Source organism: Sapajus apella, unplaced genomic scaffold (genome assembly GCF_009761245.1).
Source record: "Sapajus apella isolate SASKATOON/1434 unplaced genomic scaffold, GSC_monkey_1.0 scaffold105, whole genome shotgun sequence".
Classification (NCBI taxonomy): domain Eukaryota; kingdom Metazoa; phylum Chordata; class Mammalia; order Primates; family Cebidae; genus Sapajus; species Sapajus apella.
The window spans coordinates 2905984-2918961 of NW_022437045.1; the positions used below are offsets into that span (position 1 = coordinate 2905984).

At 42.7% G+C, this 12978-nt stretch overlaps 1 protein-coding gene across 3 annotated transcripts in view; it reads left to right on the top strand.

Moving 5' to 3' along the window:
* CNKSR3 (CNKSR family member 3) overlaps positions 1 to 9562 on the top strand; it is a 108257-nt gene extending 98695 nt beyond the window's left edge. For all 3 annotated transcript variants that reach the window (XM_032258750.1, XM_032258752.1, XM_032258751.1), the window contains exons 10-13: positions 598 to 722; positions 3800 to 4008; positions 4491 to 4580; positions 8202 to 9562. In XM_032258750.1, coding sequence (XP_032114641.1) covers positions 598 to 722; positions 3800 to 4008; positions 4491 to 4580; positions 8202 to 8500 — 723 coding nt within the window. In that variant the 3' untranslated portion in view covers positions 8501 to 9562. The remainder of the gene's footprint in view (positions 1 to 597; positions 723 to 3799; positions 4009 to 4490; positions 4581 to 8201) is intronic.
* Positions 9563 to 12978: the final 3416 nt, after the last annotated feature.

Sequence of the window (12978 nt, forward strand, 5' to 3'; positions counted from 1 at the left end):
TTTGAGATGGAGTCTCACTCTGTCTCCCAGGCTGGAGTGCAGTGGCACAAACTCAGCTCACTGCAATATCTGCCTTTTTTTTTTTTTTTTGTAGGGATGGGGCTTTATCACGTTGCCCAGGCTGGTCTTGAAGTTCTGAGCCTAAGAAATCCACCCACCTTGGCCTCCCAAAGTGCTGGGATAACAGGCATGAACCACTGTGCCCAGCCTTGCTAGTAATTTTTATGAACTAACTCATCTAATTCTCACTGCAGCTCTATGCAAGAGATATTGTCAGTATCACTGCTTTACAGAAGAGGAAAGGAGACCACAGATGTTTAAGTAATTTTGCTCACAGCTAGAATCATAACCCTGGCACCTGGCTCCAAAAGCTCTGCTTCATGCCACTGTATATAGTCTTTCATATCCCTCAGCTAATTCTAAGGGTTTCAAAGAAGAATAGAAGTTAAATATTGCTAATATCCATAAACACATGAATGACCTCAGTCCCTGTTCAGACACGGGGATGGTGTTGGTTTGGGGGAGGGGAAATGAATACCGAGAATCATCTCCAAATTGACCTCCACTCTTTGCACTACTGTGTTGCTCCCGTTTCAGACCTCACCTCCACCCACGACAACCCAGTCCCCTGAAAGCACTATGGATACCTCGCTGAAGAAGGAGAAGTCAGCCATCCTGGATCTTTATATTCCTCCTCCGCCAGCTGTTCCCTACTCTCCCCGGTATGTTGCTGTCCATTGTTATGGCATGCTTGTCTCCTGTTGGTGTAGTTTGTCAATGGTGGTGTGAAAAGAGGATCTTGAGAGAGGAAGTTGCTGAGCTGCAGTGTGTGACAGGGCTGAATCTTGGACGCCTGTTAAAAGTATGGTCAGCCTTACTTTATAAAAGTGTAGGGACAAATCTACGTTCTGTTTGGTGGGGAGGACCGTTTTGAGAAAAGAATATCGCAATATCAGCCAGGTGTGGTGGCTCACACCTGTAATCCCAGCACTTTGGGAGGCTGAGGCAGACAGATCACTTGAGCTCAGTTCAAGACTAACCTGGGCAACATGGTGAAACTATCTCTACAAAAAAATACAAAAATTAGCCGAGTGTGGTAGCAGATGCCTGTAGTCCCAGTTACTTAGAAGACTGAGGCAAGAAAATTGCTTGAGTCCAGGAGATGGAGGTTTCAGTGAGGAGAGTTTGTGCCATTGTACTCTAGCCTGGGAGACAGAGCAAGATCCTGTCTCAAAAAAGAAAAGGATATAGCAATCCCTTACTTTTGAAAAGTGATTGAAAGCATGTGTTTTCCTGGGGCCTTGGAAGGGTCTGTTGAGGGGACCCTGTGGGTTAAATTTCATTAACTCCAAAGTAAACTCATCTTGTGGGGGGTAGATTATGAGTATTTCCGTGAGATTAATGAGAGTCGCAGCTTGATTTTGCTGAGAAAGATGTGTTCTTCACAGAACTTTAAAAAAAGCCTATGCGGCCTGTTATGGTGGCTCATGCCGATAATTCCAGCACTTTGGAAGGCTGGGTCGGGAGGATTGCTTGAGGCCAGAAGTTCAAGACCAGCCTGGGGAACATAGTGAGGCCCCGTCTCTACAAAAAAATTTAAAAAATTAGCCAGGTGCGGTTATGTGCACTTGTGATCCTAGCTATTCAGGAGGCTGAGGTGGTAGATCACTTGAACCCAGGAGGTCAAGGCTGAAATACACCATGATCACACCATGTACTCCAGCCTGGACAACAGAGTGAGACCTGGTCTCAAAAACAAAAAACCCAAACCAAAAAAACCCAAATCCATGTGAGTGTAGGTGTGAACATTTCATATTTGTGTGTGTGTACCATAAATTCTTAAAGATAGTTCCTTTCTTCATGGCTAACTTACTGTCTGGTATAATGAGGGTGGTATATAGGGTGTATGGGATGATTTAGGTGTGATCTAGGCTTGTTTTTATCAACTTACATGTTTATGTATGTAGATAAAACTAGACAATCTGGCTCATATATTCAACATATATTTCCTGAGAGTAGTGGGTCTGGGTTACCATCTGACACAAAATAGACTCAATCCTTGCCCCTACAGAACTGCTAGGGTCTTATTCAACAATTCAAAGGAAGTCCAGGCTGGATTTTATTACAGTGACATTTTTACTTTATATTGGAGTTTTTTGTTGGTTGGTTTTCATTTGAAGTTGTGGTATTTGCTTCATTGTGTTTCTTTTGTATTGGGTGCAGAGATTGAACATTGTTTTCCTCTTCCTTGAGTTTCGCTTTACTCAGAACTTACTACAGCGTGTAGAGAATGTACCTCAGGTGATGGGGCATTCTGGTTTGCAAGATCTTAAGTGTGTTTAACGTTACAGGTAGTCTTTGCCTCTGCACATAGAGAGCACGGTGTTCCATTGATGACTAATGTGTGGATTATTCTATCAGAAACTGGAGGAAGATGCCCTCCCTTGATCCAGAATGTTCTTGTCTGGGCTGCTGGAGTTATGGCAAGCAAAGGGGTGGTATATACATAGTGAGAGATAAAGGAGCCTGGGGCTAGAACGAGAAATGGATCAAACCACTTGGGGAGATGATTTTGAGAGTGCACACACACCACTCATGAAGGATTTTCTGAGGAATAAAAAATGTGAATGGATTACAGAGAAATGAGCCATGAGAGCTTTGTGAGTGGGGAGTTATATGCCAGGTTTAAAGTTATGAAAGGACATGTATTTGTGGGTGGGAGGGGTGGGTGCCAGCTCACCTGGGAATACCACACACAGGCACGGCTGATTAGTGGATTCCTTTGGGACTCAGTTGATTCTATATTTTGTCTAGTAGTTTTGTCCTGATTCACCTAATGGAATTTACTAAGTGTAAAACAACGAATCAGCTGGTAACTTGGACTCAAGTTAATCCTATACTTTAAACTGATCTGTAGCTAGAGTTAGGGTGAAATCGGTGATCCAACTTTTGCTGGTTTTTACAGTATTTAGATCAGAAAAGAGTCACTCTTTGTTGGTTACTATAAAGGTTCCTTTGTGTCTTTTGACATGGTTTTCAAATCTAACAACTTCATTATACATCAAGAGTCTTTTTTACTGGATTTGGGCAAAGATACGACTCTTGGCATGAGCAACATGGTTCGATAGAACATTCTTTAACGTGTGATTGCTGAAGTAAATAGGAGACTCACCTATAGCACAGAGGCACAGGAAAGCTAGAGCTGTCTTTTCAAAAGTATTTTTGTTTGGATATGTATTTTTAAAACCCTGCATTTACTCCTCTGTTGTTGTTGTTGTTGTTGTTGTTGTTGTTGTTTTTGAAACAGAGCCTTGCTGTGTGCCCAGGCTGGCATGTAGTGGCATGGTCTTGGCTCACTGCGACTTCCACTTCCCAGGTTCAAGCAATTCTCCTATCTCAGCCTCTGAGTAGCTAGGACTACAAGTACCTGCCACCCGACTAATTTTTGTATTTTCAGTAGAGACGGGGTTTCACCTTATTGGTCAGGTTCGTCTCAAACTCCTGACCTTAGGTGATCCACCTGCCTTGGCCTCCCAAAGTGCTGGGATTATAGACATGAGCCACCGCACCCAGCCTGCATTTGCTCTTATTTCATCACATCATGGTATTTTGCTCTTATTTAACAGGATCTGTATGTATTTGAGTGGCAACTGGGGTTGAAAAAAGGAACGCTTTTCCTTCAGTGGAAAAAAAGAATTTAAATTATCTTCTGTGCGCCGGAGGTAGCATGACGGCTGGAATTCTTCAGTATGAGAACATCTTTGTAAACAACTTAATTATTGCTCATATTATCTTCCAGGGATGAGAATGGGAGTTTTGTTTATGGAGGGTCCAGTAAATCCAAACAACCATTGCCTGGTCCTAAGGGTTCAGAGTCCCCGAATTCCTTCTTGGACCAGGAAAGCCAGAGACGGAGATTTACCATTGCCGACTCGGATCACTTGCCTGGGTATTCGGTAGAAACCAACGTTCTGCCCACAAAAATGAGAGAGAAAACACCATCTTATGGTAAGTTTCGAGAGCTTGTTTTGTTCTGCCTGTTTTGACTTCTCCTCCTCCCCCCACCCCCGCCTTAGTTAGAACTGTTGGATGAATTTGGCAGACTTTAAGAGTAATCTGAGGAAAACATAAACCTCAATGAAATTTTAAGTATGAGACCTTTATTCATCTCTCTCAAGCGGATCCTTGTTGAATCATTACTCTGCCTGGCATCAAAGCCCGACTGGGTGAGATCATGTTACAGTTTCAGCTTTCCATGCCCAGGCTTTAGCTTTGGAGTGGCTTTGCTCTGTAGACCCATAGGCTCAAGTTTAACGTGTCTCTCTCTTAATTGACCGCGGTGGATATACAGTGCTTTAAAATACTTCTCTTATTTTAAAATGTGTTATTGCTTCTGTCCAAGTGGGTGTGATATTGCGGGGTCTAAGTTGAAGGACTCACTAAAGTTCAGAACTCATCAGACTTGTCCCTTCCTTCTCTTCCCTCTGAAGGCAAGCCGCGGCCTTTGTCCATGCCAGCTGACGGGAACTGGATGGGGATCGTGGACCCTTTCGCCAGACCTCGAGGTCATGGCAGGAAAGGTACGTTTAATCCAAGCAAACCAAGGAGCAGCAAATGGGGAGTGAACAGACCCAGGGCCTGGTTTTAGCTCTGTTTCTAAATGTGTTACAGTAGCTAGACTGAGTACTTGGCCTTCCTGAGTCCTATTTTCTCATCTATAAAATCAGGACTGCTGAAGGTCTTTTAAGAGCTACTTATGAAGAATGCAAAATTACGTAATCTAGTTGGTGATAGTAAATATCCTAATTAGCATTGAGTGCTATAAAAAGACTGTAGACTTTAATGGTCTAATTTTTATTTATTCATTTATTTTTTAGAGACAGGGCCCTGCTCTGTTACACAGGCAGTAGTGCAGTGGCAGGATCACACGTCACCGCAGCCTTGAACTCCTGGGCTCAAGTGATTCTCCCACCTCAGCCTCCTGAGTAGCAGGGACTACAGGTGCATGACGTCACGCCTGGCTAATTTTGTTTTAATTGGTAGAGATGGGGTCTCAATATGCTGTCCAGGTTTGTTTCAAACTAGTGATCTTCCTGCCTCAGCCTTCCGAAGTCCTGGAATTACATGCATGTGCCACCATACCCAACCAAAGGTCTATTTTTTTTTTTTTTTTTTTTTTGAGACGGAGTCTTGCTCTGTTGCCTGGCTGGAACGAAATGGAGCAACAGAGCAGTGGTGCAATCTCAGCTCACTGCAACCTCCGCCTCCTGGGTTCAAGCAGTTCTTCCACCTCAGCCTCCTGAGTAGCTGGGACTACAGGCACGTGCCACCACGCCTGGCTAATTTTTGTATTTTTAGTAGAGACAGGGTTTCACCATGTTGGCAAGGATGGTCTCGATCTCTTGACCTCGTGATCCGCCCACCTTGGCCTCCCAAAGTGCTGGGATTACAAACGTGAGCCGCCGTACCCGGCCAGGTCTAAATTTTTAATAAACAGAAATAAATTATTCATTAATCTTTTTTCAAATTTATTTTTTAAAATTGAGATGAGATCTTACTATGTTGCCCAGACTGGCCTTGAACTACTGGGTTCAAGTGATCCTCCCACTTCAGCTTCCTGAGTAGCTGGTGTTGTAGACATGTGCCGCCATGCTCAGCTTGTATTAAACAATCTTATTCTCAATTTTGTGACTTTTATTTTTGGAGTCTGTTTGATTTCTGGTGAACAAACATAGGGTTTTGTTTTTTTTTTTTCCAAGTCCTTCTTGTGTTAGAAGGTAATTACAATTTGAAAAGAAATTTGTGTTTAATTCATCCCGTGATCAAAGTCACTGGTTATTATACTAGTCCTGAGTGAAATGTTTTAAAACATTCTCATTTTTTTTCCCGACTGCACTTCATTAACATCATTGGCAGAACGTTATAACATTGTTTTTGCAGTTGTTGAAACAAAGAGCAGGTGAAAAGTTAAAGTACGATAGGCTTTAGATAGCAAAAGGAAGAAGAAAAAATTATGGAGGCCTAACCTTCCAAAGGGATTGATTGACCCCTGACCCTTTCTAGGGACTTGGTCAAGTTTGTCATCTGAGTACCCATACTGCCTGGATTATGCTAAAGTGAAAAAGGGAATGATGCCTGGGTACCATTCCAGATACCTTTAGTTAACATGTGAGTATCGTGTAGCAGTCAGCAGGTGGCAGGGCTGTCCTTTGTTTAGATTTAGACACGGTAACATCCTCCTTGCCGTTCTTCTGAGCCCGGGTTGAGCCTTTTATTTCTTTTATACTTGGAGAGATGAAATGTAGCGATTGGGCTGTGTGAAATTGGGAAATGGAAGAATACTTCTTCCCCCGACTTCTCCTTCCACATGTTTCTTGAATGATTATCTTGCAATAAAGATATCTATCTATATACAGCCACTTAAAAAAATAACAGTTTTATTGGGATATGACTTATTGCATAAAGTTTAGCCTTTTAAAATATACAATTAGGTAGGTTTTAGTATATTCAGAGTTGGGCAGCAGTTACCACTATTTGAGACCACTTGTGTCACCCCAAAAAGAAACCTTGTACCTTTTAGCATCACCCCCAATTCCATCCTTCAGCCCCTGGCAGGCACTCATCTCTACTTTCTGGATTTGCCTGTTCTGTATATTTCATATAAATAGACTTGTTCAATATATGGCTTTTTGACAATGGGCACTTTTTAGATGTGACTTTTCCCCTTTTATTACATTGTATTCCAAGTACATTGAAAAACGTGGAAGGCATGAGAAAATAAAACTCAGCTGGAATCTGCTTCTCCATCCTAAGAAATAATCAATGTGAATGTTTTGTGTGACTTCCAGTTGTTCCTGTAATTACATTTATATACTTAGAAAAATGTGCAAAATGGGAGAAGCAAATATTTAATAATACTGTGCAAAATGAATATTATCTAGACTATATTCAAAAAGAATAAAGCCGTATTAGTATGCAGTCTTATCGTCTAGTGCCTATTTATTTCTTCAATGTGCCACTGTTCGAAATTTAGGTTATTTTTGTTCTGGTTTTTTTTTTTTTTTTTTTTTTTTTTTTTCAAATTCTAAATGCTTTGGTAGCCAGGGTGTGGCGGCTCATGCCTAAAATCCCAGCACTTTAGGAAGCTGAGGTGGGCAGATCATTTGAGCTCAGGATTTCAAGACCAGCTGGGTGTGGTGGCATGTACGTGTAGTCCCAGCTACTTCTGGGGAGGCTGAGGTAGGAGGATCACTTGTGCCTGAGAGGTGGAGGCTGCAATGAGCTGTGATGGCACCACTGCACTCTAGCCTGAATGACAGACTGAGATCCTGTCTCAAAAATAAAAATAAGTATAAAAATAAATGTTTTAGTAAGCATCTTTGTCCACAGATCTTTGTACATTTTGGGGTGTAGAATTGCTGCTTTACAGGGATGCTACATTGTTACCAAAGTGTCCTGTATTTTCAGTTTCTATTCAGTTTCTTAACATTCCACCCCCACCCAGGGAGTCTACTGGCCTTTAGGGCAGGATCACTCTTTTCCTTGTTCAGAAATGTCCCTGAATGCCCGACTTTAATGCCTAGCATTTTACAGTACATAATTCTTGTTCAGGCATTGCAGGGCATTAAAGTCTTTGATCCCCAACCATTAAAGGAGCCCCTTTTGTTACTTCTCAGGCGCTAAAGCAGCCTGAAGTATGAGGGACCTTTTCCATTTTTGCTTCTAGAGCACCCATTGGTGGGTCCAGCCACGTGTGGGACCTGTGGCCATCCAGGGAGGAGAGCAGGGTATGGTGCCCACTTTCAGGGTGGTGGCAGAAGTCTGGGCAGGCTGAGGGCCCTCAAAAGAGCACTCTGCAGGGGATTGTGATTGATTGATTGATTTTTGAGATGGAGTGTTGCCCTGTCGCCAGGCTGGAGTGCAGTGGGGCGATCTTGGCTCACTGCAACCTCCGCCTCCCTGGTTCAAGCAATTCTCCTGCCTCAGCCTCCTGAGTAGCTGGGATTACCGGCATGTGCCACCATGCCCAGCTAATTTTTGTATTTTTAGTAGAGACGGGGTTTCACCATGCTGGCCTGGATGTTCTCCATCTCTTGACCTTGCGATCCACCTGCCTCGGCCTCCCAAAGTGCTGGGATTACAGGTGTGAGCTACCGCTACTGGCTGGGATTGTGATTTTAATGGACTTTGTCTGGAAACAGGGGAAGACGCCCTTTGCCGGTATTTCAGTAATGAGCGGATTCCTCCGATCATCGAAGAGAGCTCTTCTCCCCAATACCGGTTCTCCAGACCCACGACCGAGCGGCATTTGGTCCGAGGTGCGGACTACATCCGAGGAAGCAGGTGCTACATCAATTCAGATCTCCACAGCAGCGCCACGATCCCATTCCAGGAGGAAGGGACCAAAAAGAAATCTGGCTCCTCAGCCACAAAGTCCTCGTCCACAGAGCCGTCCCTCCTGGCCAGCTGGTTTACACGCCTGAAACTGTTGACTCACTGAGAGGGACCCTGCTTGGGCCACCCACCTGGCTCCTGCGCCAAGTGCCTTGCTTTTACAGCGGACAGTCTCTTCCCATTCCAGACGCAGTATTACATAGAGACCTTATGCAATTTCTTTCTTTCTTTCTTTTTTTAAAAGTTTTCTACTGCCCTTCTTGGAAGTTTGCAGGATTGAATGGGAACAAATTTGGAGGATCTTAGGTGCTAGCTTGTGAAGACACAAGGAGGGGAATGGGTGGGGCCTTGTCTGGCTTCCCCAGAGACAGAACGTGGAGAGACGCACTAGAAATGGCAGTCCTGGCCAGAGACGTTATGGTCATTGTGAAGGACTGGTGGCATTGTTCCTCTTTGAGGGGCTGAGGGGACAGAAATTGGTGGCTATTTTCACATGGATGTATTGGTTTGTGGTCCAACTTCTTTATCTGAAAAAGCCAGTGAGAAAATATTTTTAATTTGATTTTTTAAAGCTGTATACCATATTCGTAAGTGTAGCAGCTTTGATTTGCAATAATGTGGCAAGTGTAAGATTCTCCTTTGAGGCAGATGTTAAGTGTAGCCTGTTGCACTTGTTCAATACCTTCTTCATTACCGTCTTAGTATAGATCAGTTGGTACCGAAACACGTGAACACATTTTGATAGGGCTTATTTCACACAAAGAAGTTTGTGGTTATTTGTGTGGGGTGTTGTTGTTTTATATATTATTGTCTTTAAGGAAAAAGAAACTGTAAGATTCGCTGACAGCCAAAGTATCATTTAGAAAAGCGAAGCAACAAGATTTAGGTTTATGAAAGATCTATCAGTTTGCATTTTGACCTGTTCAATGTATTCTGTCTTCCGGCACAGTATGTGCAGTTCTTCAAAACTGTACATGGTTTGCTAATTAGAAATATCTTGGAAAGCCTCATGGTCACTAATTTTCAACTAGCATCAGGTATTTTGAAAATGTGTGTCTGGATATTAACTCTTGTTTAAACTAAATGTATGATATTTTGTTAGAGTGGAAAAGTACTATCTTGTTAATTTAAGTATTTTAAATATAGTTGTATATTTTTCTTACTCTTAGTCACCTGTAATTGAAATATTTCTGTTATGCGTCATACACGAAGCTAGTGAAAAAGAGAGTGCAAGGTGTTTTCTGATTAGCAAGTGACTGTCACGGCTGTTACCAGCAGGGCACTATTGTTAAAAAAAAAATCAAAATAAACCCTCCCAAGCATTTTGGGGTTTTATGGATTAGAAATGGAAGAGCAGGAGAAGCATCTGCAAAGTGAAATTGCACGACGGGAGTTTTCTGAGGTATCTTCCTAGGCAGAAATGAAGGCCCCTACTCCAAAATGTTCTTTCTCACACTGCTGGAATTGTTGAGTTTGCTGAACCGCCTGGAATGAAGCCCATGAAAATCACTGGAGTCAGGAAACATCTTCGCTTTAAAATGACTCTGGTGTGGTTAAAGGAACCATCAATCACTCACGTATTATTACTGTGACTGAATTCAGTCAGGCTGGCTTTTTTTTTTTTTTTTTTTTTTGAAATGGAGTCTCAATCTGTCACCAAGGCTGGAATGCAGTGGCACAATCTCAGCTCACTGCAACCTCCACCTCCCAGTTCAAGTGATTCTCCTGCCTCAGCCTCCTGTGTAGCTGGGATTACAGATATCTGCCACTGTGCCCGCCACTATGCCTGCCTAATTTTTGTATTTTTAGTGGTGATGAGATTTCACTATGTTGGCCAGGCTGGTCTTGAACTCCTGACCTCAATTGATCTGCCGGCCTCAGCCTCCCAAAGTGCTGGGATTACAGGTTTGAGCCAACGTGCCCAGCTCAGTCAGGCTGTTTTCCTCTCCACCACTAAGATAACTGCCATGAAGATCTGGTATTTTGGTTGGGTGTGGTGGTTTACGCCTATAATCCCAGCACTTTGGGAGGCCAAGGTGGTAGATCACCTGAGGTCAGGAGTTCGAGGCCAACATGGTAAAACTTCGCCTCTACTAAAAATAAAAAACTTAGCAGGGCATGGTGATGAGCACCTGTAGTTCCACCTACTTGGGAGACTGAGGCAGGAGAATCACTTGAACCCTGGAGGCGGAGATTGCAGTGAGCCAAGATCATGCCACTGCACTCTAGCCTGGGTGACAGAGCAAGCAAGACTCCATCTCAAAAAAAAAAAAAGAAAGATTTGGTATTTTATGGAGATCCAAGGGTGTTTGGCAGACTGACGGAGAGAAGAGGCTTGCGGTGCGGGACCCACAGGGTGTTCAGTGCACCAGGAAGGTGGGGGATAGGCTGGGGAGGTCTCTCGTGTAGGGCTCTAATGATGAGCAGGGAGCTGTGTACCAGGGGTGAGCCAGCCTTGCCTGTTTACTTTTGTCTTGAGCTGGCTTTATGCCCAGGAAGTGGATGGCAACACCTCCTCTTAGTCCCCGGATTGTGGGGAGAGCTAAGAGCTGTAGTGCCGCTGCGTAATGAGTTAAATCACTTTGGAGGTCTTAGCTGGCAGGTTAGCTCTTTTTCTGTGGGGCAGTCAGTCTTCATTACAGGCAGTGCCCAACCAGATCATTGCTTTTCAACCTTTGTTCTCTGGAATCCTGGATTGCTCTACCTTCAGTCAGCCTCCACAGGCTTCATCTGTTTTTTTATTTGAGGTTTTCTCCTGAATTGTGTTTGAAAAATACATTGCTGCTAGAAAAAACTTTGTAAACCTCTACTGTTGACATATATAAATAATAGTTTAATATGGATTTCTTAGAAATTAATGGAAACTGCTTACCTCAGTAGTAATCCAGGTTTAATTGTGGACATGTGTTCACATATGAAGATGCTTGATGATGCTTTTTGACAGAATCCTTTATTTTTATTTCTTTAAATGATTTTTTTTTTTTTTTTTTTTTGAGACAGAGTCTTGCTCTGTTGCTCAGGCTGGAGTGCAGTGGTGCAATCTTGACTCACGGCAGCGTCTGCCTCCCAGGTTCAGACAATTCTCCTGCCTCAGCCTCCTGAGTAGCTGGGATTACAGGCACACACCACCACACCCGGTTAATTTTTGTATTTTCAGTAGAGATGAGGTTTCACCATGTTGGCCAGGCTGATCTTGAACTTTTTGACAGGATACTTTAAAAGAGTGTTTTTTAAACTCTACTAGACACAACTCAACACCTACCCCTGTTATAATATTTTAAAGCATCACTTTTCAATCTTTAAATGAAAATCGTAGATGATAAATCTTACCTTTACTCAAAAACATCACTCCATTTACTATTCTGAAACGAAACTAGCAGGTAATATAACCAGCCTCTAAAACATACACGTCAGTGTAACGTTCTAACTGAAACAGATAAAATATTTTATAATGAAATAATTATTTTCATATGTAAATGTTCTCATATTACAAGATGTAATTAAATTACTAAGCAGAGCACATACTTTGTATGTGTGTGTATAAATATAAATATGTGAAAAATCACCATGAATGTGGTAGATGTCAATTCAGATTTGCTGCATTGGCAGTTCAATACCAGGAACAGGGTTGAGGTCAGCAGTATGATTTTCTAAAATGTGGCCAGTTCCTGATAAAGTTCTAGGCATAACAAGTCTATAATGGCTTTTCTAATATAGTGCTTGCTGTGTGCCTGGCATTGTTCTGATGCCTTTCTAATACGTTTATGAGGTGTTAGTCCCATTTTACATATGAGGGAGTTATCCAGGTTATGCGCTAGTTATGCTGGTTGTCTACTCGTAACGGTAGAGCTGGGATTAAAATGAAAGCAGCCCAGCTCTAGCTTCCTTGCTCATAATCACTTGCCTGTACCGGCTTCCTTCCATATATAGAATCCTCTAATTGCATTCCTGAAAATTCCAAAGCATATTAAAAGTGGGCTGAAAATTCTCTGTGTGTTTATATATAATGAAATTATATCATAGATTTGTTACTGTAAACTGAGTTTCCATGTATTTGAATATTTGGCCAGGCGATTGAAAGTTGTGTTGATGGGGTCAGCTCTTTGCTGTGAGGGCCGTAGCCTGCAGCATATGTGTAGCACGCATGCTCCAAAAGGCTACATCCCAGTAGAGGATGCCCATCACTGGCACGTCCAACGTGCTCACCTTTCCAAAACAGCTTCTAGGGGGTGATACCATCCCTTTCAGAGAAAGTTTTTGTGTGTTTTTTTGTATTATACTATAAATTCTTGTGTCCATGTGCAGCATGTGCAGGTTTGTTACATAGGTATACACGTGCCATGGGGGTTAGCTGCATCCATCCCCCTACCATCTATATTAGGTATTTCTTCTTATGTTATCCCTCCCCAATCACCCCACCCCCTGATATTCCTCCCCTAGTCTCCCTTGACAGGCCCTGATATGTGATGTTCCCCTCCCTGTATCCATGTGTTCTCATTGTTCAACTCCTATTTATGAGTGAGAACATGCAGTGTTTGGTTTTCTGTTCCTATGTCAGTTTGCTGAGAATGATGGTTTCCAGCT